This window comes from Canis lupus, chromosome 7, assembly GCF_003254725.2.
Source record: "Canis lupus dingo isolate Sandy chromosome 7, ASM325472v2, whole genome shotgun sequence".
Taxonomy (NCBI): Eukaryota; Metazoa; Chordata; class Mammalia; order Carnivora; family Canidae; genus Canis; species Canis lupus.
Window position 1 is genome coordinate 16,569,851 of NC_064249.1, and position 27,410 is coordinate 16,597,260.

The following is a 27,410-nucleotide window of genomic DNA, read 5'->3' on the forward strand; positions in this document are numbered from 1 at the left end:
GTGAGTTCTGTGTTGTATACCAATTTTTCTATGATTAGTTGTGAGTGTTCATATAAACACTTTTTGTTACAACTACATGGGCCATCCCGGAGTTGATCATCTGTAATCTTACATGAATAAAAATATCCCATATTGTTTGCCATAAGACCTTTAAAACAATAAAGATTCAACCAGAAAAGGTTGATGTTTGGCATAAAGGTTGGAGTTAAAATTGTGTGAGTAGAAAATGGTAATGAGTAGAAAAGCTATATCTTAGTGAAACACCAAAAGTAGTTATAAGTGGTATTAGAGCAAATGTGAATTTATGGGTATAGGTATAGTCATTATGAAAGTAAAAGCTATATTGTACCAGGCAAAAATTGTCAAACTTTGTGATATCAAGTGAGTTTTCATAGTATTATGCGTTCAGTAGAATTTATCGAGGGGTTTAAATGCTATTAAACTACTTAAACGAAGTAGATTTTTTTCTGCTTTAATAATAAGATGTTATTTATCATCCTCAGAGACTTACCTTGTATTTGATTACATCTTTCTATAACTTCTAAGTCAGGCAAGGTAAAAGAATAAATAAATCTTTGGTTCCCCTGGGTGAATTAGTTGGTTAAGCTTCTTCCTTCAGCTCAGGTCATGATTTCCAGGTCTTGGGATCGAGCCCCGCATTGGGCTCCCTGCTCAGCAAGGAATCTGCTTCTCCCTCTCTTTCTCTCTCTGACTCCACCCCATCGTCCAGTCTCTTTTAAATAAATAAATAAATAAATAAATAAATAAATAAATAAATAAATAAATAAGCTTTTAAAAAAAGAATAAATATTTCTGAACAGTGAATTTTCTTTAAGCAGAATCTTTTAGAAAACTTCATCTCATCCATTTGTAGCATTCATAATTTAATTAATAAAAAGTGTATAAACTTTCATCTTAGAATGGCAAGATGAGATTTTAGACTAAAAGAAATCTTTGGCCATTCTCTCTATGCTGCTGCTTGACCATTGCTACCTATATTTTGGCTCCAGGATCACGACCTGAGCCAAAGGCAAACACTTAACCAACTGAGCCACCTAGGTGTCCCTCAAAATTCATTTTTAAATAGATGCCAACTTCTAGCAGTAGAAGTTGACCCTTCTGGAGGGAGGGATTGTGATGTGCCACTAACTAGCCTTTAAAGCAGATGTTGAATATTATTAACTCATCCCGCAAGCTTTTAAAAGCCTACTGTTTGTAAGGCACAATACAGATACTGAGGATACGGAGGGAAAAGACATTTTTTTTTTTCCTATCCAATTTAAGTGAAGAGATGGATACACTATTAGATACTTTTTTTGCTGATTATAAAAATAATGCATACTAATTTCAAGAAATTTGGAAGTTACACAGAAATTAAAGATTTCTTTTAATTCTCCCATACAGGATAAATTATACTTTAGTATATATCCTTCTGGTGTTTTAGTAATTTTGTACATAGTTGTGCATATTGTCTTATATCTGCTTTATAAACATAATGTAAATTTTCCCTTGTATTAAACAGTTTGATAAGCATCTTTGTATATAAAGCATTTTTCTCTAATACTGGATTATTTCCAGTTCTTCACTGAATGATGAATGAAATCATTGGATGAATGAAATTTTTAAATTGTTGATACATCAGGGCGCCTGCGTGGCTCGGCAGTTGAGCATCTGCTTTTGGCTTGGGGCGTGATCCTGAGGTCCTGGGATCAAGTCCCGTATCTCACTCCCTGCAGGGAACCTGCTTATCTCTCTGCCTGTGTCTCTCCCTCTCTGTGTCTTTCATGAATAAATAAATTAAATCTTAAAAAAAAAACAAAAACTGTTGATACACATTGTTGTTTTCCCAAAATATTTATCATTTTTTTTTGTAAATTTAAAATTTTTTTTAATTTTTAAAAATTTATATTTTAATAAGACTGAGTGAGAGAGAAATGGAGCAGGGGGAGAGGGAGAGAGAGAAGCAGACTCCCGCTGGGCAGGGAGCCCAGCATGGGACTCAATCCCAATTTCAGACACTTAACCAACTGAGACACTAGGCACTGCTCTCATTTATTTATATTTTTTGCATTTCCATCAGTGGTGTATGCAAGTGTCTATCTTGATGCATGCTTGCCAGAATTAAGTGTTTGCAGTAAAAGTGCAAAAAATTAATGATTAAATGAATAACTTACATTTAATACATGGAAAGTAGTTTTTCATTTAAAGTTTAATGTCTGGGTTACTAGTGTTGAACTGCATCCATATTTTATTAGATATTTGTCTTTTGTATAAACCATCTGTTTACTTTTCCTATTCATTGTTGGACCCTAATTTTTCCATGGTGATTTGTCTGAGCCCCTTATACATGAAAGATATTTATTTTCTCTATTATTTTTGGCAAATACCTCCAATTTCTTCTTCTTCTTCTTTTTTTTTTTTTCATTTTAGAGTTTCCTAACGTTACCAGGTTCTTTTTATTTTATTTTTTTGTAATATAGTTTTTTCTTCGTCCATAGATCACTGAATAATAAGGAAAATAATATTTATATATAAAAGAACAAATAGGTATTATAATTCAAATAATAAAATTTAAAAACATCAGTATTTTACAGTAGAATAATGATGAAATAAATTATGGCATATCTGTAAAATGAAAATTTATGAAACGATTATGTGATATTTATGAAGATTTTTTTAATATGAAAAATTGTATTACTCTTGAGTGAAAAATCATATAAAATTGTGTATACAGTATGACTCAGTATGTTAATTGAGGAATCTCAGCTCAGGGTATTAACAAAAATATTATCCCTTCCTCCCTCCCTCCCATTACTACTTTCAGCTATGCTTTATGAGAGACACCTGAGAGGCAGAGACATAGGGAGCAGGAGAGGCGGGCACCCTGCGGGGAGCCCAATGCAGGACTCCATCCCAGGACCCCAGGATTGTGCCCTGAGCCAAAGGCAGACCCTCAGCCACTGAGGCACTCAGGCATCCCTTAGCTATGCTTTTTTGAATTCCAGATTTCTGTCATAACTTCTTAGAAAGATTCCGTAACATTCTGGTTCCCTTTGGGTTTTTGAAACATAGTCTAGTTTTAAAGCTTCAGTTTAATTTCTGATTCAAATCTGTTTTCCTTCCCCTCTCTGTATAATAGAAACTGGAATTGTGACTAAGCATAGCTGAAGTAGGGGGAGCAGTTAGGGACCCTTAAGCATCTGGCCCTCGTGGAGGGAGAAGCGAGGCATCCACATGTTGTGATACATTTTTATAATAGGCATTATATAGATTGGTTTGTCCCCTTGAAACATGATTCTTAACCTTTTTTATGGTATAATATATATGTAACACATTTCCAAAGCTTAAATTGCACATCGATGAAACAAATCTTCAAAAGGAAAAGAAAAACCATTTTTATCAAAGGAGTATATTTGTTAAAAAAAATATTTATGGGCAGGTGAATAATAATTCAAATTATTTTATAAGGAAAATATATGGAAAATCTAATTTTGAAATTTTTTTCAATTTTTATAATCATTGTTGTTCTCTCCCTGCATTCCGTAGGCAGTGGTTAAGCAATTACAGTTGTAGAATAAGCATTAATAAACCTTCAGATATTAACATTAATAGGACTTTTTACTTGGATTTTTATGTTGTCTTGGTTTGATCATTGAAACTGTTAATGATGTTGTTAACAATAATGTCTTATACATTTTTCTTGATTACATGCAGTGCAGATTAAACCATCAGATAGAGAGCTAGACCAAGTCCAGATCATTGTAAACCTTACAGGCCAAGATGCGTTTTGAATTATAATCTTTAAGTGTAGTTGCAGGCCATTGAAGAGGAAGCTAGGGAGTAACATCATAAAGTTGGCATTTTTTTTTTTTTTTTTAATTTTTATTTATTTATGATAGTCACACAGGGAGAGAGAGAGAGGCAGAGACACAGGCAGAGGGAGAAGCAGGCTCCATGCACCGGGAGCCCGACATGGGATTCGATCCCGGGTCTCCAGGATCGCGCCCTGGGCCAAAGGCAGGCGCCAAACCGCTGCGCCACCCAGGGATCCCTAAAGTTGGCATTTTTAAAAGATTATCCTGGCTCTTGTATAGAGAATGAATTGGTGGGGGTCAGGAATGGAAGCTAATCAGAATGCCACTGTCGTAATAGAAAGAAATTGTTGGATTTTTGAAGAATAGCCAATAATAGGCTTACTGATAGATTGGATTGAATATGTGGAATCAGGATAGGGGAAGAGTTATCAAATGACTTATCAGATTGAGCAGCTAGTTGACTGAAATGGGGACTCTTGTTCCCATCTGTGTTCGTGTTCAATGAGATAGCCTATTTGAGGCCTAAGCGCAAGCATCAAATAGGAAATTGGATAAATAAACTTGGAGCTCAGTATAAAGGTCAGGGCTGGAGTAAATTTTAATGATTACAATAAAGAACCCTGACTTAGTCTGACATTAGTGTTTGGTATTTAAAACCACAGGACTAACAGAGTGATTCAAAGGAGCACATGCACCCCAGTGTTTATAGCATAAATGTCCACAATAGCCAAAATATGGAAAGAGCCCATATGTCCATTGGCAGATGAATGGATAAAGATATGGCATGTGTACATACACACACATATACAAACAGTGAAATATTACTCAGCCATTAAAAAGAATGAAACCTTGCCATTTGCAACAACCTGGATGGAACTAGAGGGTATGCTAAGCAAAATAAGTCAGTCGGAGAAAGACAAATACCATATATTTTCACTCATGTGGAGTTTAAGAAATGAAACAGATGAATATAGGGGAAGGGAAGGAAAAATAAAATAAAATGAAAATTGAGAGGGAAGCAAACCATAAGAGACACTGAACTCTAGAAAACAAACTTGGGGTCACTGGAGTGGAGGTGGGTGGGGAGATGGGGTAACTGGGTGATGGGCACTTGATATAATAAGCACTGGGTGTTTGTAAAGATTTTATTTATTTATTCACGAGAGACACAGAGAGGCAGAGACATAGGCACAGGGAGAAGCAGGTTCCTCGCAGGGAGCCTGATGTGGGACTCCATCCTGGAACTCTGAGATCATGCCCTGAGCTAAAGGAGCCACCCAACCACTGAGCCACCCAGGCGTCCCAAGCAGTAGGTGTTATATATGACTAAATTCTATCTATGAAATTAGTAATAAATAAATAAATTTTTAAAACCACGGGACTAGGTGAGAACACGTTAGCACAAGTGGAACCACCATTGCAATAGTAGAAAATTAGATACTGATGACTTGAGAAGCCAAGAGAAAAACATTTCGCTGATGAGCAGTGATCAGCTCTGTTGAATACTGCTGAGAAGTCAGATAAAATGATTAAACAGTGACCAATTAGATTTGACAACAAGGAAGTCAGTGGTGACATTAACAAATACTATATTCATTTCTAAACCATATTTTATATTTTAACATCTCTAAAACACAGATAAATCACAAAAGATTGTAAGTCACCATTTAATTGGCAGTTTTTTTTTCTTTTAATGTTGTGATAAATAATAGTTCATCTTATAAGTTATGGTATCTTAGATTTGATGCAGTGTGACTTTGGTAAATAGTGGGGCTAGAAGGCTAATTGACTTGGATTGAGAAGAGACTGGTTACATTGTCATCCTCAGTTATATTTTCTGTGAACTTCTAAGCTATCATTTTGTGAGCCACTTCATGGCATCTCAAGCTGGAACAAAACTCCCAAAGAAAGATGTAACATTCTGCTATAGGTTTTTTGAAAACATCAAAGAACCGAACAAATAATTATTACTTTAAGAAAGTGAGAGCCTAAAAGAAAGTATTAAGTTTCTGTAGGATATTCTGTATCTTCATAGTTCTCCATTCTTAGCTTAAGGTAAAGAGCTAAGGGGCAGTGGAATAGTTTAATACCGAGTTTTCACAGAATAATTGCCAAATATAATTCTGCTCAATTTATGGAACATCTGTTTCTCTTCTTTAGTGCCACCTTGTTTCTGCCTCTAAACCCACTGGAGCTCTCTCACCCAGAATCTTTGAGTCAGCAGGAACTTTTCTGGTATCTCCATCTACAGCTCCTGGGTTCAGGCAAAAATTTTATTACAAGACATTCCATATGGTGCTCCAGCCATGTTTGTTTTACTTTCTGTGAATATTCTTTTCTATTTTTGATAAAAGTTCAGCCTTGCCTAGTTTTCTAGTTTGTTCTTTCAGTACCTACCAAATTCCATTCTGCACCATTATGTTTCTTCTGCCATCTTCAGCAATCATCTGGTTTTGGTGTAGGGTTTTGGTTTTGGTTTTGGTTTTCCCCATCTTTTTTTGTTCCTTTCCTATACTCCTTGCCTTTTATATTTCCTGACTCTAACTATTGTGGGCTTTAACTTGTTTACCTAATTTTATGTCAACAAATTTCTTGCCCATAACAAATGTGTAGGTATAAGTAAAACTGTGATATATACTTCCTATGCTTAGAAAAGGTACACGGAACTTGTATTTGGTTATTGAAGTGGTTTTTAGGGATGCCTGTGTGACTCAGTGGTTGAGCGTCTGCCTTTGGCTCAGGGCGTGATCCTGGGGTCTTGGGATCAAGTCCTGCATCGGGCTCCCACAAGGAGCCTGCTTCTCCCTCTGCCTGTATCTCTGCCTCTCTCTCTTTGTCTCTCATGAACTCATGAATAAATAAACAAAATCTTTAAAAAAAAATGGTTTTTAGGAAAAAGGTGGGACATTTCAAATCCTGAGCAGGGTCCTTAGGATGTCTTATTTTATGTTGTGAATTCTGCACATGTTAGAAAGAGTGGTGATAGAGCCAAAGTATTTCTAATTCTGTAAGTCAGATCCCTTGATATTTCTGTTGCTTTCATAGTGTCATCTGAAAAAAATGGAGCTTTATAACTACATATACTATATTGCTACTAGTTTATCACAAGGATAAGTGAGACAGGTGTATCAAATACCTTAGGGAATAACGTTGACTATACGTTTAGATAATTCTGCTAGCTATTATGTTTGATATCCCTTGCCACTCCCTTTTCCTTCTTTTCTCCAACCCCACTTTATATACCTGTCTTGCTCATTTGGCTGTGAGGTATTTAAGAAGGTAAATTTTCTTACTCATCTCTGTTGCTTACCATGGTGTGTGATACAGTACCCAAATATTTGAATGAATATATTTGTAAGTAAATATTTGAATGAATGAGAGTAGAATGAGAAGAACTGTGGGGGCCAAGAATGAAACCTTTGGGGAGCAAGTTGGGGGGAGAAAGCCTTTGAATAAAGGGGACTATAAAGGAATGATTGGTAAGACAAAACAAACAAACCAAAATAACTAGCAAAGCTCAGTGATCAGCCATAAAGGTAATTGTTTAAAATGCAGCAAAGAGGTGTCCAATAAGATGATGACACCAAAAAGTGCCCATTGTATTTGTTTATTTGATACCTGGTTATCATTGTCACATGGACAGCAGTTTCAGTAAAGTGTTGGTAGGTAGTCAGATGGGAAGAGGGGTTTGTGTGGAAAGTAGATCATAATGGATTAAGGAATAAATGGGAGTTGAGAAAGCAGATAAATAGCACACATGTGGATCCCTTTGAAAGAGTTTGATTAAGAAGAAGAAGAGACAGAGGGTTGCTGCAGGAGGAATCTAAGGTCAAGTGGGAGAGTGTTTCAGTTTTGAGGTTTTATTATTATTAATATTTTCTGTGGGTGACACTATTTTTAGGTCACAGCAAAGAAACCTGAGAAGTTAAAAGTAGATAGAAGAGTGAGGCAGTGATAGGCAGGAGGCAGATAAGAATGAAATAGATATGCATAGGCAGAGGAGTTAGTTCTGACCAGGAGGAGGTACCTCTAATAGTGAGACTATAGAAGAAAGGAGGAAAAAATGTGTGGTCTACATAATGTCAAAAGTCTCTTCCAGATCTATAATACCATCAGATCTATTATGTATGCAAAGATACAAACTAATCTGGGGCTTAAGAAAATAAATCTCATGGGGGCACCTGGGTGGCTCAGTCAGTGAAGCCTCCAACTTGATCTCAGCTCAGGTCTTTATATCTGGGGTTGTGAGTTCAAGCTCTACATTGAGAGCTCCACACTGGGCATGGAACCTACTTAAAAAATGTATCTCAAGGAACTCCTACTAAAGTCTCACAAATATGTTGTCTTGCATTTAAGTCATATTTGTAACCACCAATCCTTAGTGATTATTGTGTTTCTTTTTTCAAAGATTTATTTATGTATTTGAGAGGGGGTAGGCGCATAAGTGGGAGTAGGAAGAGGGAGAGAGAATCTCAACCAGACACTTACTTCACTGAGTGCAGAGCCTGAGGCGGGGCTTGATCCCCTGAGGTCATGACCTGACCAAAAACCAAGAGTTGGTCACTTAACTACACCACTAAGGAGCCCCAGTTTTTGAGTGTTTCTAAGAGGAATAGTCAATAGATAATTTCTTTTTTTTTTAATTTTTTATTGGTGTTCAATTTACTAACATACAGAATAACCCCCAGTGCCCGTCACCCATTCACTCCCACCCCCCGCCCTCCTCCCCTTCTACCACCCCTAGTTCGTTTCCCAGAGTTAGCAGTCTTTACGTTCTGTCTCCCTTTCTGATATTTCCCACACATTTCTTCTCCCTTCCCTTATATTCCCTTTCACTATTATTTATATTCCCCAAATGAATGAGAACATATAATGTTTGTCCTTCTCCGACTGACTTACTTCACTCAGCATAATACCCTCCAGTTCCATCCACGTTGAAGCAAATGGTGGGTATTTGTCATTTCTAATAGCTGAGTAATATTCCATTGTATACATAAACCACATCTTCTTTATCCATTCATCTTTCGTTGGACACCGAGGCTCCTTCCACAGTTTGGCTATCATGGCCATTGCTGCTGTAAACATCGGGGTGCAGGTGTCCCGGCGTTTCACTGCATCTGTATCTTTGGGGTAAATCCCCAGTAGTGCAATTGCTGGGTCGTAGGGCAGGTCTATTTTTAACTCTTTGAGGAACCTCCACACAGTTTTCCAGAGTGGCTGCACCAGTTCACATTCCCACCAACAGTGTAAGAGATAATTTCTTAAAGTTGCTAGCTAAATGTGACTGAATACCCTATTCAGGTAAAGTCTTTTAAAATAATGTTTCTGATTGATTGATTCATTCATTCATTCATTTATAGATTTATTTACTTATTATTTTAGAAGAGGGGGGAGCAGAGTGAATGAGAGAGAGAGACAAAAAGAATCCCAAGTAGACTCCCTACTGAGTGTAGAGCCCACCACTGGGCCAGTCTCAACAACCATTGAGATGACTACCTGAATCAAAATCAAAAGCCAGATATTTAACTGACTGAGCCACCAAGGGCCCCCTGTTGTTCTTTCTATTTATTTATTCGCTTAAAGATTTTATTTATTAGAGAAAGAGAGTTTTTTGCATGTGCACGGAGGGGGAGGGGCAGAGGGAGAGAAGCAGACTCCCAACTCAGTGAGCTTGATTCCAAGACCCTGAGATCTTGACCTGAGCCAAAATAAAGAGTCAAATACTGAACTGACTGGGCTACCCAGGCGCCCCCACCTGTTCTTTTAGACACACATCGTAGATCGCTCTAATAAGTGAGAATTTAAAAGATACTATATATAATGTTACTAGTTATCCTATCCTATTTTCTTAGATTCTTTGCTCAAGTTTCATGTATATGATATTAGGTACACATGTTAAAGTATATAAACTTAACTGTTAAAACACTGCCGACTTACCACTAAATCTTGTTCGTATTTCCCTTTTAGTTATTACAAGAACTGTGTACAGTGTTTAATGTAGATTTACCATGCCGTGTGAAGTCTTCCCAATTGGGAATTATCAGCAATAAACAGACGCATACCAGCGCCATAGTGAAGCCACAGTCTAGTTCCTGTTCTTATATCTGCCAGCACTGCCTCGTCCACCTTGGAGACATTGGTGAGCCTTTGGTGTGAAGGAATTGCTAATACATTCATCCTTTTTTTGGAGTAGTCAAAAAGAAACTTTTTCTTCAAACTGAGCATGCACAAACAATTTAGATGGTCATAAGAGGAAACTATAAAATGGATATTAAAGAACTTAAATTTTCTCAATATTTAGGGGTTGGGAAAGGATCTTGAAGGTATCAACTGTCATATTAAGATTTATATTTTATTCAGACTCATGCAGATGTAAGCAAATGAATGCCAAAAATGTAATAATACTAAATTTTTTCAAAGTGGTGCCATAATGTCTTCAAAATTAAGAGTCTGTACTCTTGGGGTTGCAAGGTTTATAAATTACTCTTTCTGAGGCTAGATTATCTTCTTTCCTTCCTACCAGTCTATTAAAGCCTCTTTTTTAATTGTTTCCATTGTACAGTTAAATTTATATTTCTATTTTATGTATTTTATCTGAGGGTGTTATGTAACTTATTCTTGTTCATCCCTTTAAGGTTGACCTAAAAAGGTTGTAAAACAAATTAACTATAGGATTATGTTTCAACTGTCCTCAAATAACAAGGAATGGAGAACATTACTGCTTTAAGTTGGAGGATGATTTTTTGATGTCATAAATCATTGACTCCATGAGGGGTCACATTAGAGTAAGCACCAAGTTTTGCACGGAGATTCAGTGCATAGTGGATTTAGGTTGTTTTTGCTTTCATTGTATTCTGTGCACACACATACTTAATATTGCAGTAGGTATGAGGCATTTTCCAAAATCACTTTATAAGATATTGCAGAAATACATAATTTTCAGATCATATTGTATAGTGTTTTTTGTTTTGTTTTGTTTTTAAGTGCCATATAACTCACCCCTTCTTGTGGGCCGGCTCCAGGTCACCAGCATAGTCCATAGTGGGAGCTGGTGATGCATGACACTGGAGGACCTGAAAATGGGGGCTAGGTAAGCTTTAAGATTGGTTACATGCTGAATGTCCCAAATAGGGAAGGCCAGATGGACATTTCACACATAATCCTATAGTTAATTTGCTTTAAAGTATTTTGTCTTTAATTATTTTAAATTAATTTTAATGTGTTTATTATCTTTAGAATTGAAAACTGTAGTTGCTTTGGAAATATTACCCTACTAGTTTTTTTATTCATTTGTGTGCTTGTTTTTAAACTAAATTTTCTTTTTTCTTCTCTCAGCTCGATACAGAAACCAGACCAGCCAGGCAGAGTCCTACTATAGGCATGCAGCTCAGCTTGTCCCCTCTAATGGTGAGTGGGCCTCATGTCATTTTATGGTTGACTGTGATACTTTATAACGATACAGAAAATAACTTACGGCTCATCTTCCAAGTTTTATGAAAACAAAAGATTTCAGGGTTCTGGTATTGAGTTTTGGGGATTTGGTATTGATTGGTTTGTTGGAGTTTTGGTCATATTTTTTCTTTTAATTGTATATTCTATATAACTAGAAATGAAGTTTTTATTTTAATTGTATATTCTATATAACTAGAAATGAAGTTTTAAAATAAGATTATTATTGTCAGTAAACCAATTTAAATAGATTATCCCCTAAATTGTTCCAACAACTCTGGCTTCCTTAATTACTTATAGAATAATTATCTCGTAATACAACCATTTCCTTACTCGGAGAATTATGTTTTATTACCTAAAAAAACAGGGCTTTTGTCTTTTGATGACCTCAGAATCAGAATTAGCAGTGATACAAGTCATTCTTGTTAAGCCACGTTGAAATTCTTTTAGATTCTAAAAGGAGCCCCTTTGAAGCAGAGGTGGCACTGTGTACACTGTTTCATATTGTCTATGGCTGCTTTCCCACTACAGTGGCAGAGTTGGAAGTTGTAATAGAGACTCTTAGGCCCATAAAGCCAAGATTTGCTGTCTAGCCCTTTCTAAAGTCTTAACCTTAATAGTGTACTCTTACCTAATTATGTGCTTTTTAACTAAACATAGTATGTTCTGTTGAGGGAGTGTGCTGTTTTAAATTATCCTCATTTGTAGAGAGGTAGTCATGAGATTTACTTTATAAAATACTCCCCGTTATTAATTTATAGATTTAAAAACTGATCATCTGTATTGTAATAGCAAGACTGCATCTTGGGTTACTTTAGAATCTTCATTTTATCCTCTAGGTCAGCCTTACAATCAGTTGGCTATCTTAGCTTCTTCCAAAGGAGACCATCTGACCACAATTTTCTACTACTGCAGAAGCATCGCTGTGAAGTTCCCTTTCCCAGCTGCCTCCACGAATCTACAAAAAGCACTTTCTAAAGCACTGGAAAGGTAGGGTTAATTTTTTCAAGAGGAGTTGGTATAACCTGGTAACCTTCACCCATAAAATTTGGGTATACGAGAACTAGTAGTTACCTATACTTCTATTTGCCTAATTTCTAAAAACACAGATATATTTTTAAAGTTTTGCGTGTAGTCATTGCTGAATTTGAAGCCATCTACATCTGATTTGTTCCCAGTAGAGGAGTACAGGCTGCCGAATATTGATGACTCCTCTGAGTATGTTGCAGATGAAAAGTTAGATGCAGAATCCTCTCCTTGTGTATCAGGTGCTCAAATAATGTGTTTTTGCAGACTGAAACCTCTTTTAAGAGGTGTTAGCCATTTTGGTGCTTAAGATTCATGGAAGTTTTTCTTTCATTTCAGCCGGGATGAGGTGAAAACCAAATGGGGTGTTTCTGACTTCATCAAGGCCTTTATTAAATTCCACGGTCATGTGTACCTGAGTAAGAGCTTGGAAAAGCTGAGCCCTCTTCGAGAGAAATTGGAAGAACAGTTTAAGGTTAGATTTTAAAAACAGATTTTTTTTTTTTTGTTTTTTTTTTGTTTTTGTCTTTTCTAAATCAGGAAGCATAAGATTTGGGGGAAGCTGACTCCTAGTTTTTATGTCATTACTTAACTATGAACTGTTGGTAAAAATTAAATTTGAAACATATGGAATTCTCACATAGAGCATCCCCTCAATTTAAACAGAGATATCATCTATAAAGAAACATAGCAGCAGTGTTTTCACTAAGCAGCTGCCATTTGGCAGAAAGTACCAAAGTGGGAAAAAACAACTCCTCCCTTCCTTCCTTCTCAGATCAAGCACCTTTCTTTTCAGTTTTGAAAGTAACTACTTTTGATACTTTTTATATTCTTAGGTAGGATTCTGTACCTCATAGTATTCCATAGTATTTCCATTCTGTAAACTTAACTCTTTATTCTCATTGTGCTTTGATCCATCAGGATTTGTGGTGGTTTAAAGGAAAGGAATGAGAATTTCTTTCAACAGGACTATTATTTTACTAATTTGTATACGGAGATAAAATTAAGTAATCTTTGTTCATATGAAAATGATCTTTGGGGATCCCTGGGTGGCTCAGCAGTTTAGCGCCTGCCTTCGGCCCAGGGCGTGATCCTGGAGTCCCGGGATCGAGTCCCACGTCAGGCTCCCTGTGTGTGGAGCCTGCTTCTCCCTCTGCCTGTGTCTCTGCCTCTCTCTCTGTGTGTTTCTCATGAATAAATGGATAAGTCAAGAAAGAAAGAAAAAGAGAAAGAGAGAGGGAGGGAGGGAGAGAGGGAAGAAGAGAGAGAGAAGAAAGAAAGGAAGGAAGGAAGGGAAGGAGGGAGGGAGGGAGGGAAGGAAGAAGAAAGAAAAGAAAAGAAAAAAGAAAAGAAAAGAAAAGAAGAAAGAAAAGAAAAGGAAAGAAAATGATCTTTTATTAGTATGTCAAATTAGCAGTTTAGATGTAGTATAATATATAAAATATAGGAGGAGTCAAGACTAAATATTAACTTTATTTTTAAATCATTTATTCAACAAATATTTGACTGCCTGTTGTGTCAGTCACTGTTTTGGTCACTCAGATCAACAGCAAACAAGACAGTCTAAAGAACATTTTCTAGGGATGCCTGGGTGGCTCAGCGGTTGAGTGTTTGCCTTCGGCCCAGGGCATGATCCTGGGGTCCCAGGATTGAGTCCCACATCAGGCTCCCTGCATGGAGCCTGCTTCTCCTTCTGCCTATGTCTCTGCCTCTCTCATGAATAAATAAATAAAATCTTTAATTAAAAAAGATTTTCTATTTCTTTTTTTTTTTTTTTTTTTTTAGATTTTCTATTTCTTAGTTACTTCTGGTTATACCAAACACTTGGGGGAATTGTCTATAACTGCTTTATAGTTTTATAAGTATTATAAAAGTAACACATTCCAGAGATTGTAGAACTTAAATACTTAAGAGACATAAATTAGCCAAATATAGTCAATGTGAAGTAGTTTTTACAGATAATTTTGCAGTTGACACTTTTTATGTATAAGATTTTGTACTAAATAATGATAATAGAAATAGTTTGTTTTAAAATAACTTCTATAGTCACCTGCTGTTTTCTGCTTCTTTGGGTGGCCTATTTAAACGTTTAGCCCATGATTTATAGAGAGTACATGAAAGGAGCAACTAATTTTTATGTCCTAAGCTATTCTGCCTGGACAGAACAAACAAATCTAAAATAGTTTCATTTGAAGTGTTCAGATATATGAAAGATTATTTTTAAATAACTTATCTTCCATCTTTTCTGAGGTCAGAACTGAAATTATATCTTAAATCTAGAGATCCATAGGGGGTTGCTAGGGATTCTCTCCTTTGAGATCTTAAAAGTCAGGTTGACAGCCATCTTTCTTGGATGGTTTAGATACAGTTCTATAAAATAGGAGGGGATTGGACCAGATGACCTCTTGAGATTGTCCTGACTCTGTCTATGAAAGATATATTCCCTAAGTGGAGAGAGAGGAGGAACCTACCTTAATGAAATCTTCTCTATGTAAGTTATTATGGTCTAGAATCTAGTCATTTTGCATTTGATTCAACCTCAAACACTGATATTCTCTTCAAATACACACACACACACACACACACACACACGTATTTTTTTAAGATTTTATTTATTAGAGAGAGAGAACGTGTATACAAGTGAGCTGTAGGTGGTGGGGGTGCAGGGACAAATGGACTCCGCCCTGAATGGCTGAGGTCAGAGCCCAGTTTGGGACCTAATCTTAGGACCTTGGGCCACCTGATCTGAGCCAAAACCAAGAGTGTGACTGATGCTTAACTGACTGAGCCACCCAGGCGCCCCTCAAATATATATTTCTGTATGTAAAGTTACAGAGTGGGGGTTATGTAGGTAGTTGTAAAATACACTTTGAAGTAATCATTCTAATCATTCTGATATTCTAAAGTTAAACATAGTATGAGGCAGATCTGTTTTAAACTCTATTCATTACTGAAGTATCAGAAGAACATTGTTGGGTAAAATTTTAGCAGAGTTTTCAAAAGTGTTTCTAAAACATATGTAGATCATTAGTATCATTTACATGTAAACTTCAGTGTATCTCTCTAACTATTAGTCTTTAGCTCCTAAGTTGAGGTTCATTGAAAGATTTAAGGCCTGGGGTTTAGGAAGTAAGACACAAGGCTTTTTTTTTTTTTTTTTTTTTAAGATTTTATTTATTCATGAGCGACACAGAGAGAGGGGGTGAGTGGGCAGAGACACAGGCAGAGGGGAGAAGCAGGCTCCACGCAGGGAGCCCAGAGCCCGATGTGGAACTCGATCCTGGGTCTCCAGGATCACACCCTGGGCCACAGGCAGCGCTAAACCGCTGCGCCACCGGGGCTACCCAGCAAGGCTTTTTATATATGTTCACTATGTGCTATTTTTTTAATGGTATTTAGCTCAGTATGTTCCTCAACTGCTGTTGAAGGCATCTTTGAGTAACAGTATGTCAGTTTTGATCTGATTTTGTTCCTGATGAGACCCTCTACTTATACAGTGCAATCTAAATTTTATAAAATTACAACCAAATATTTACACATTTACTTTTAAAAGTGTGGGTTCACTGAATTACCTATTGAGTGAGTGCCTGCTGTGTACCATACACTTTTCTAGGCTCTTGGAGTAGAAGGGAGAGCAAGACAAAAGTCATGAAATTTTACATTATCATTTGCTAGCATTTAGGCTGCACTCATGTGCATTAATGCTTCTGTGCAAATACTAGAAAATCGGGCAGCTCCGGTGGCTTAGCGGTTTAGCGCCGCCTTCAGCCCAGGGCGTAATCCTGGAGACCTGGGATCAAGTCCCACATCAGGCTCCCTGCATGGAGCCTGCTTCTCCCTCTGCCTGTGTCTCTGCCTCTCTCTCTCTCTGTCTCTAATAAATAAATAAAATCTTAAAAAAAAAATACTAGAAAATCCTTTAAAGGGCTGTGATTGTCTCCTTTTGGGTATTGCCATCTAAAATAGAATGCCAGTGGATTAATAGATAACATTGTTAAATTTTACACATAAGAAAAAATGTTTTTTTAAAAAATACAAGTTAATATTCTCATTTTATGCCAACATTATATATTTGTGTAAATGGTCAGTTTATCTAAAAGGTTCGATGTAGAGATTGAAGGCAAACTTTTATGGAAGAAATCAGAAGAAGAGATACGATTTCAGAACAGTGTGAAAAAAAAAATGGTTGATGCCTTTGGAAAAGGAATAAGCATTCTAAATGTATAGACTGGAATGGCAGATGGCAAGGAGGCTGAGAGAGAGAGAGAGAGTAGCTAAAGTGGAATTGAATTGTACTTTTCTGCCATGGTAATATAAAAGACCTTGCTAATGAAATCATAAAACTTACTCTGGATAGTTCAGATTCTTTATATAAATAGAAAAAGACAGTCTCTGGAGTTGAACAAAGACCGCTCTAAATTTCTGACATGGTAGGATCTCTCGTCACTGCTGGTAGACTGTTAAGTAAGGTTATCTGTTTCTCACTGTAAGGCTAGTGACAGTGAATCCCTTTCCTGAGAGGGAAGGAGGTTGGCTATGGCTAAAGGGTAGGGTGAAGCCAGGATATCAGCTCTAGTAGCTATCAGCTTTGTTAGAAACTTATGTTTGAAAAATATTTTATATGAGAATAAGCTAAAATAGCTACAGATATTAAGATAGAAGGGTTATTAGGTTGAAGTAAGTTCTTATTATATACCTCATATATAAATAAATTTCTTAAAATGTGTCAAGCCTTTGAAAGAGTAAATTTAATGACAAATTTTGGGAGTCATACTTTTTTTTTTTTTTAACTTTTTTTTTCTTTTCAAGATTTTATTTATTTATTCATGAGACACACAGAGAGAGAGGCAGAGACACAGGCAGAGGAAGAAGCAGGATCCCCACAAGAAACCCGATACAGGACTCAATCCCAGGACCTGGGATCACATCCTCAGCTGAAGAAGATGCTTAACCACTGAGGCATAGGCACCCAGGCGTTCCTGGCAGTCATACTTTATGTATAACTTATGTATGGCCAATAGTTCAAAAACATTTTTTAGTCTTTTAGTTTGAAATTTTCCTTTTAATGTGTATATCTCCTTTGTCATTTTTTAAAAAAAGATTTATTTATTTATTCATGAGAGAGACAGAGAGAGGGAGGCAGAGACATAGGCAGAGGGAGAAGCAGGCTCCTTGCGGGGAGGCTGATGTGAGACTTGATCCCGGATCCCAGGATCACACCCTGAGCCGAACGCAGATGCTCAACCACTGAGCCACACAGGTGTCCCTTGTCATTGGTTTCAATTTAATATTTTATTATGTATGCATCTCTTACAAAATTGCTTCTAATGGATTAAGATGTATACATTTATTGACTGATGCCCAAAACTCTTTTCTCATATTAAAAAATACACAGTATCTCGGGGAAAATAGTCTTGTGAAAAAGAGCTCTGTGGTGACTGGGCTAATTGCTTTCAAGGCGAAGAGTCGACATGAGAAACCTCAAACCACATCAGACTCATTTGAAGTCTTGGATTAAGAGTGGAGATGTTTAAAAAAAAAAAAAAAAAGAGTGGAGACGTTTACTCATCTATCTCTGTTAGTCATGTTGCTCTAAATGCAGACCACCAGTTTAATTCTTGTGTCTAAGGTGGTTCCCGTTCTTGATAATATATGCAGTATCTCTGTCTTCTTTTACAGAGGCTGCTATTCCAAAAAGCTTTCAACTCTCAGCAGTTAGTTCACGTCACTGTCATTAACCTGTTTCAACTTCATCACCTTCGTGACTTTAGCAATGAAACGGAGCAGCATAGTTATAGCCAAGATGAGCAGCTGTGTTGGACACAGTTACTGGCCCTCTTTAGTAAGTATTAAATCATTTAATTTACTATGCTATCTTTGGTATAAGCATAATCTTAGGTGTTTTCATCATTGTAACGATAGTAGTGACATATGAAAATGTGTCCTATATTTCCTAATACTGGATCAAGAGGCCTAAACCCTAAATTTGATCCTTTTATCTACTGACATCTCCCTCATGAACTGTATCAGTAACATTTTTTTAAAGATTTTATTTTTAAGTAATCTCTAAACTCAGCATGGAGCTCAAACTCACAACTGTGAGACTCGTGCCATACTGACTAAGCCAGCCAGGCACCTCTAACATTTTTAACATGGGAAAAAATGCCTTTTTAGAAAAAAGCTGTGAGATATTTGTGTTAACTAGGATATAGCAGAAGCCTCATAATGATAGTTTAATTTGGACTGGTATGAAGTTTCAAATATCTTATGCTTTGTGAATACATTTTTTCTTTAAGTGTCTTTTCTTGGCATCCTGTGCAAGTGTCCTCTCCAGAACAAGTCTCAGGAGGAGTCCTACAATGCCTATCCTCTTCCTGCAGTCAAGGTCTCCATGGACTGGCTGAGACTCAGACCCAGGGTCTTTCAGGAGGCAGTGGTAGATGAAAGACAGTAGTAAGTGTTTTAGAATTTCATGTTTGTTTGTTCGATATTCATAGATATGTAGAAACCACCTTCTAAAACACAACATTTGAACAATGGGAGACTGTATTTTCCACCTACTCTCTGGAAATTGAACCGAAGACCTCTTTGTGTGCTTTTCATTTATTGGTTTGAATTTCTCCTGTGAGGCACAATCTTAAGGATTTCTGGCTTCCTGTGTGTTCCTCATTCCTGGCTGCTATCATGGAGAAAAGGCATTTTTTACATTTCAAAATGAAATTGAAGTAAACCCAGTTTGTTTCTTACCCATTACAATATGCTCTGATTTCTGTTTAGAAGTTGCAGAGAAGTGATTTTTTTACTTTTTCCATATTTTCCATACGTAAGCTGTTTGATACTCCCTTAGAGTAACACCCAATTTGAGTTATATTTGCTTGTTTTAAGCATAGAAGATTGGAAATTATTTTAGCTTTCACCATTTTCTCTGTAATCTCTACTCAGAATAATTCTGATGTTTCTTAGGAGCTTTTGATTTTTATGGTGACAAATGAAAACTTAGTTTACCTTGACATTTTAACAATGTGTAGACTTTTTTGTACCATAAAGAAAAAGCCGTATTCATCACTTTGAACAGAGACTGATTTGTATATGGTATCCCCATGCCCTGTCACAGATGAACTTACAATGGGTTCCATAACTGATAATGTATATGACATCTCTGTCAAAACATAGCATGTTATTTCTCTGGTCAGTGTGTTTTCAGTAAGTATCAATTATCAGTGTTTATAACTGGCAAATTATTTTCACTAGTTGTTAAATTAGGAGCCTGGAAAATGATCTGCAGTAGTAGGTCTCTGCTGTGCAAATTTGACCCTTCCAGTGTATCTTTTATCTAGACATCTTTGAAAATAGGTTTTAGGAAATCATACAGCCTTTAAAATGCTGAAGCAAGGGAAAAAAATACATAAAGTTTTCCCCTATAGATAACATTTCATGGCTTATTATTGTTCTGGTTTCTCTATTTTAAACAAAGTCTGAAATGTCTCTTTAATTTACAGCATTTGGCCCTGGCTAATTTCTCTTCTAAATAGTTTCCATCCCCATGAAGAGGATCTTTCAAGTACTAATGGTAAGGGCTACCCTTAACCTTGTGTTGTGGACATTGTTCTCTATCACTTATACTAGGCTTAAGGCCAGAGGGAAAAAAAAGGCTTTTGTTAAGTGTTTGAACTTAACAGCAGTGACTTTGAACTCCATGCTCATCACTATTAAGAGGATGGAAGTAGAAGTAATGTGCTAGTTCTTCTAGCAGCATCCTCTCCTGTTTAGCTACATTTGAATGGGAGTCCAAGCATGCAGTACTTTTAAATTCTGTCTTCATCCCTTCCTTCTGATTCTTTTTTTTTTTTTTTTTAGGGAACTAATGTGAACAGCATTTTTCTGTTAAAGTAATACCTGCTTATTATAGAATATCTGGGACATTCAAACATTAAGAACAGGAGTTCACCCACGGTTCTCTCGTACAAAGATACTTTGTGCTATTCACATGTAGCGTATTTCTTGGGACATTTTTCTTACGTGTACATACATACACACACCTGCCTGTGATTGATATCAGATACTCAGATATAGATTTATGGCTGCTTCTTAAAGTTAACATTATATTGCTATTATTTTCTTTTGCATTTAAACATTTTGAAACATAATTTTTACTGGCTGCGTAATATTCTGCTTTGTGGCTATGCCATTTTGTGTTTAATCATTGTCTATTTGCTTTAAAAATGTCCCCATTATATATAATTCTGCACTACCAATCTTTTTTTTTTTTTATTTTTTTTTATTGGAGTTCAATTTGCCAACATATAACCCCCAGTGCTCATCCCGCCAAGTGCCCCCCCTCAGTGCCCATCACTCAGTCACCCCAATCCCCCACCCACCTCTCCTTCCACTGCCCCTTGTTCATTTCCCAGTTAGGTGTCTCTCATGTTTTGTCACCCTCACTGATATTTTCACTCATTTTCTCTCCTTTCCCTTTATTCCCTTTCACTAATTTTTATATTCCCCAAATGAATGAGACCATATAATGTTTGTCCTTCTCCGATTGACTTATTTCACTCAGTATAATACCCTCCTGGTCCCTCTATGTCGAAGCAAATAGTGGGTATTTGTCATTTCTGATGGCTGAGTAATATTCCATTGTATACATAGACCACATCTTCTTTATCCATTCATCTTTTGGTGGACGCCGAGGCTCCTTCCACAGTTTGGCTATTGTGGACATTGCTGCTATAAACATCGGGGTGCAGGTGTCCCGGCGTTTCACTGCATCTGTATCTTTGGGATAAATCCCCAGCATGCACTGACCAATCTGTAGTTGACTCTTTTTTGATTATTTTACTCCTGTTAGATTAGTGCTTCTCTCTCTCTCTTTTTTTTTTTTTTTTTTAAGATTTTATTTGTTTATTCATGAGAGAGGCAGAGACACAGGCAGAGAGAAGCAGGCTCCATGCAGGGAGCCTGATGTGGGACTTGATCCCGGGACCCCAGGACCACTCCCTGGGCTGAGGTGAGGCGCTCAACCGCTGATCCACCCAGGGGTCCCTGATCAGTGCTTCTCCAGTGTTAATTTGCAAATGAATCACCTGGGATCTTGTCAAAATTCAGATTATGGTTCAGTAGGTTTGAGATAGAGCCTAACGTTATACATTTCTTACAAGTTCTTGGGTGATGACAGTGTTGTTATTCAATATTTTGAGTAACAAGGAGATAATCTAAACAATGGGATTATTGGATCCAAGGCTATGAATTTTTAAGGCTTCGTTTGGGAGGTGGGGAGTCCCAACATATCCATCCTCCTCAGCATTGAGTAGTAGATAAGTAGTAGGGGACAATGTCCAGGGCCCAGAGGCAATATGCAGGGACTTGGCAGATGAGTTAGGTTATCAGGATTACTACAGAGAAGAGCATAAACATTTTTTTCTGTATAGAAGAGTATCATTTTCTTTATTTAGTGAACAACATTCTACTGAATGAAGTTTTTAAATTAAAATGTTTACAAATCTTGCTTTCTACCCTTCTGTAGCTACACCACTTCCAGAGGAGTTTGAATTACAAGGATTCTTGGCTTTGAGACCTTCTTTCAGGTGGGTGGCAACTGAAGGCGGCTTATTTCATTACCAGTGATTATAGTATTAAAATGAGAAATCAGGCTTGGGTGTAGAAAAACCCTTGATCTATCTCAACTTTGTCTTTTCCAGCAACTAAAAGTGGAAGTTTTTTGATATGAAATGGATTTATATATGTCATGCCTTTACTTGCCATGTAATACCAATACTAAGTGCTTTTACAAATATGGGGGAAAGGAAGAAAAAATTACTGCTCCCAAATGATATTTATCCACTGGATTTTTTTAATACTTTTATACTTTGTTGAAATTAGAGGGAAAGTCTCAAAAATGAGAATCAAATGTAAACCAAAGGCTGTTGCTTGACATTTTTCATAACAGGAATGATGACAAAGCAGTTTGTTTTTACAGTCATTCTTGTCTTCTCCTCCTTTTAGAAGAATAACTTCTAATTCCTTTCAAGTCTAACTCGTTCATCTGTGTCCTTGATAATATCCCTTCTTGTCTCCCCACCTGTGATGCTCGCTCTGTGTTGTATTTCCAATATTCTTTTATTTTTTTTAACAATTACTTCCTTTTAGCCTAGTAACATTCAGGTATCCCATGTTCTCTTTAAAAAGTAAAATTCACAGCCCCATCTTTCTCTGATGTTTTTCCTCTTCATCATCAGACTTCTTAAAAGGGTAGTTAGTATCTGCTAACATTACTCACCCTACTTCACTCCCAGTCATTTCTCAGCCTCCAACAACTGAAACTCTTCAGTGCCTTCCTGGTTACCAGACACCACTGACTTCTTTATAATTTCATCCTATTTAGTTTTCTCTAACATTGAGTCTGTTGATCGCATTCCTTCATGAAGCCTCCTTTTTCTTAGCTCTGTCATCATATTCCATCTCTTTCACTTTCTTCTGTACCACATGCCTCAGAATATTATCTTCCAGGGTTCTTCCCTGCCCTTCCCTTCCCACCTTCTGCATTCTCCCTGGTGATCAGATCCATCCTTTTTTCTTGAGCTTTCATCTCTTGCATAGTAAGTAAGTATAAGATTTTCAGCTCTGACTTTTAGAGTTTGGACTCCTATTTGAATCACCTGATCTCCCTTATGTATTTCAGACTTTTTAATATGACCCAAAAGGGCTTTTATCTGGTCAGCCAAAAATGATCTTTCTCTATTTATCTGTGTGCCATTATCTATGTACGTGAACTCTAAAAAAAAAAAAAAAAAAAAAAAAAAAAAAAAAATCCTTATTTCCATTAATTTTTCTCACCAAATCTTTGTCATTCTGTGTCTAAAATGCCTTTTAGATCCATCTCCTACCATTTATTTCCCTGTAGTTCAGCCTTTTATAACCATTAACCTGGAGTATAACAAGCTTCCTAATCACCCTCCCTACTAAGAGTCCCTTTCCTTCTATAGCTCAGTTCTGCCGTGCTTCCATGATTATATTTTAAATATAGACCTATTAACGTCCATTACTAATATAAAGACTTCAGTGCACTCACCCCCAGTGGTTCCAGTATCTTTTTCGCTTCATGTCCGAGTGCTTAGTTTTTCAGCCATATTTTCTGCCATCTCCACCCTTCTTTCCCCTAATACTTAACGTATTATACATTCAGTATCCTATTCTTGAGTAACTCTGCTCCAAGACTTTGTTCATTCACTGCCTAGAACAGCCCCTTTCCTCCTCTGCCCTTCCTTTGCCGACCTGTACACACTTCCCACACCTATCAAAATCCAGCTCAGGTAGCACTTACTCCATGAAACTTATAAGTTTTCAGAACTTATCAGAAGGAACTAGCCCTCTTATTACTATGCTTACTCTATGCGTGGTTTTATTATAATACTCATCAGATTGAATCATAATTATTTCATCCTTATAGCAGAGACTGTTTCTCTTTCTTATTTGGCATTTGGCATCTAGTCTACTACCTGGCAATGCTTAGATGCATTAAAAAAATACTATATTTAATGTGGAGAAATCTGAAAAATCCTTTTTTTTTCAGGTTGATTTACATTTCTAATGTTAGTGAGATTTTCACTCTATATGTGTATGTTTTTCAGACTTAAGGCCACCTACAGTACATAGATTAACACTGTTTGTTAGAATAGGCATACTCAGAGACCACTAACATTGAAATGGTCATTTCAGACAAATTACATAGAGTGCAAGGTAAGTGTTAATGAAAACTTTTACAGTAGAAGTGTTTTTCTTAATAACAGGTTGTGATTTATTTAAACTCATTTAGAAAGTAAAATCTAAGTAAAAGAATGTAAACATAATGCGTTTGCATGTTATTTTTTTTTGCTTCGTTTCAGTGTATTTAAAATCTTTGGGAGCATACATTCAAATGCAGTTGATTACATCAAGTAGCTAGTCCGTATGGAAAACTCTGAAACCATTGTAGTTAAATAGGTGAGTTTGGTTGCCTGGACAGTATCTTCAGAAGTTTAATTTTGTATAATTTGCTTATATCAATTTTAGGAACTTGGATTTTTCCAAAGGCCATCAGGGTATTACAGGAGACAAAGAAGGTCAGCAACGGCAAATACGACAGCAGCGCTTGATCTCTATAGGCAAATGGATTGCCGATAATCAGCCAAGGTATTTATCAAATACATTTACATACCCCACATGTGTTCAAGACTATTGATTATATAAACTGTTAAGTCAGAATGTTGGTAACACATCAAATTACCATCCTGGTGATCATAAGTATACTCTTCATTTAATCTCTGTTCTCCCCGTTACGCTGCCTAGTGTAGAGAAATAGGCCTTGTCACTCTTGTTAATCCTGAGCTTCTGCTCTAATTTATAAACATCTGTGTAAGTCTAAAGGGTATGTTCACAGGGTGATTTGTATTGACAGGGGCATGGTGGTCAGTTTTAGGACAGATCAGAGTCAGATAAGTTTCTAGTTCTGCCACTTCCCGAGATCTGTGTCCTTAGGATCTTCCAGTTGATTATAACCTTTTCAAAGTCAGTAACTATTTCATATTCATTTCTATATTCAGGCTCTTGTCATACTGTAAGCACTTAAATGGTTGCATGTTTGAATGAACTTATTCCTTCTGAGGTCTAGCTTTCACACTTATAAGAGAAATTACAAATTGCCACTTTAAGGATCTAGTCTAGTGCCTTGTACTTAGGACATGCTCAGTAAATGTAAAACTATAATTAGTAGAAGGCGTTAAAAGGGCATGGGAATGTGTTTTTCTGTAACTGCTTTTACGTTCTATAAAAATACATATGTTATACTGTGAATATGCCCTTGTCTCCAAGCCTTTGGGACTAGGGATTTGGGTCCAGATGCAGTTCCATTGTTAGTGTTTTTTAGGTTTATGGTTTTTTCATATATGGACTTATTTTTACTTTTTTAGGCTGATTCAGTGTGAAAATGAGGTAGGGAAATTGTTGTTTATCACAGAAATCCCAGAGTTAACACTAGAAGACCCCAGTGAAGCCAAAGAGAACCTCATTCTGCCAGAAACATCCATGATAGAGTCACTATCTGCAGACGGGAACCCAGGACTGAAATCAGTGCTGTCCACGGGCCGTAATCTAAGCAACAACTGTGACCCCGGAGAGAAACCTATGGTCACCTTCAAAGAGAACATTAAGCCGCGAGAAGTGAACAGAGACCAAGGAAGAAGTTTTCCTCCCAAAGAGGTGAGAAGGGACTATAGCAAAGGAATTACTATAACTAAGAATGATGGAAAGAAGGACAACAGCAAGAGGAAAACAGAAACCAAGAAATGCACCTTAGAAAAGTTACAGGAAACAGGAAAGCAGAGTGTGGCAGTGCAGGTAAGCTGTATTTGAACTATAACTCAGGTAGAGGAAGGCTCACACAAAAGGCAAGATTTTTCATTTTGTTCCTAAAGCCTTGAGAATTGGCTATTCTGGAAGCTTGAATGCATTCTTTAAATGCCACACAGTAAGGTCATGTAAAGAGCTATGGTAGGTGGTTATTCCATCAACTCTTAGAAATTGTAATGTGAGTGAAAAACAACCTGATTTGATATTTTTATCAATCCTCTTCAATTTAAGTGATTTGAAATGACCATTTGCAAACCTATTAACTATATGAAGAATTCTATTTTCTTTGGAAGGTGTAATTGCCATTTGTTAATGTTATATTGAGAAATTTGAGGTCCTTTATAGATCCAGTGGAACCAAAAATATATTAAGGCTTATAGGGTTGTTTTTTTTGTTTGTTTTTTGGTTTTTTTTCCAGATTCACTAAGAAATAAAAGATATTCTTGGGAAAAGATGAGGCTTTTTTTTTTTCTTGACATTTATACCTGTCCCAGCCAGTAGCATTATATCACTTAAGTGTTACCCTGACTCATAGGAACTTGTAAAGCAAGAATTTAAGTCTCTTGCTGGGAAAAGGTAAACATTGCTCAATTATTTGTGACTTTATTTTTCTTAAACCTTCCAAAGAGATAGAGATGATTCCATATAAACAGAAAAGGTCTTTGCTCTGTGCCAGTTTCATTAATACCATTAATGTTTGAACAAAGACCTAAGTGGCCATTTGATTTGTTAACGCATTTTGGCAAGTGTACTTGTTTGCAGTAGGCATGAGGACCCTTAACATTATTGAAGGCTACTTGCAAATTAATAGCGCCTTCAGTATATTTCATTTAGAGTTTTTTGGGGAAACAGAGAAATAACATAATAAGTTACATTTTAGGATTAGTAATAGTAGGGGGAGAAACAGAGAAAGAAAAACATGGTAGCAATTGAGAAAAAAAGGCATGAGGGGAGAGAGATGCAGGGGAAAGCAAAGAACAAATCAAATGAGCTGTAAAGCGGAAGGACTAGTGTTTTAGGAAGGAGTCCAGTATTTCCTGCCTGCTCTGCCTCCATTCTCTGCAACTGCCTCCCAACAAGAACCAGATTGAAGATCTCCTTTCTGGTCTCTCTTCCCTCTTAAATCTGCTTCTAGATGATTAAAGAAAGCCTGACAGGAGTCAGTATATCACCACTTTCTACCTCATCCTAAGGTCTCTGTACAATGTTACCGGTTTTCCTTCATTTTACTTGTTTTGAGCAATACATATGACATCATATTCTCTGTAGCTCATTGTATAGGATCTTGGGGCCTGTTTCTTACTGCTGAAAGTATCCTTATTTATTCTAAAAGGGTGTGAGCATAGAGGGTGGATGTCTGACTGATATGCTTAAGACTTCCCAGATGAAATTAAACTGAGGGCCTAAGTATCTCCCCTGTGGATTAATCATCATTATTAAATTATAATTCATGTACGTTGTTTAATGAATTCAAGTAGAAGGGGCCCTGGGGCCCATAATAGGTGGCTTAAGATTATAGGCAAGTTTTTTAACCTGTTGGTGTGAAGCCTGTCATTTGTAAAATACATGAGCTCTCAGATCCTTTCAGTATTTAGTTGTTTTATGATTTTGTGAAAGGAAAATAATTATACTAGTAAAATAATCCCTTATATCTTTTATTGACAAGTAAACAATTTGTTTTGATTTTTCCATTTTTAATTTAGGTAAATTTAAATACCTTCGTTTGCTTTTTTTTTT

General features: G+C 36.7%; 1 protein-coding gene across 12 annotated transcripts in view; it reads left to right on the forward strand.

Moving 5' to 3' along the window:
- The window catches only part of SMG7 (SMG7 nonsense mediated mRNA decay factor), a 93,062-nt gene that overhangs the window by 55,265 nt on the left and 10,387 nt on the right, over nt 1-27,410 (forward strand). For 9 of the 12 annotated variants that reach the window (XM_035719175.2, XM_025430044.3, XM_025430042.3 and 6 more), the window contains 10 exons: nt 9,783-9,954; nt 11,151-11,222; nt 12,104-12,254; nt 12,630-12,765; nt 17,970-18,132; nt 18,587-18,743; nt 19,790-19,860; nt 21,814-21,874; nt 24,339-24,458; nt 25,235-25,661. In XM_035719175.2, the coding sequence (XP_035575068.1) occupies nt 9,783-9,954; nt 11,151-11,222; nt 12,104-12,254; nt 12,630-12,765; nt 17,970-18,132; nt 18,587-18,743; nt 19,790-19,860; nt 21,814-21,874; nt 24,339-24,458; nt 25,235-25,661 (1,530 nt within the window). The remainder of the gene's footprint in view (nt 1-9,782; nt 9,955-11,150; nt 11,223-12,103; nt 12,255-12,629; nt 12,766-17,969; nt 18,133-18,586; nt 18,744-19,789; nt 19,861-21,813; nt 21,875-24,338; nt 24,459-25,234; nt 25,662-27,410) is intronic. The other 3 variants (XM_035719179.2, XM_025430045.3, XM_025430047.3) reach the window with 1 other exon arrangement.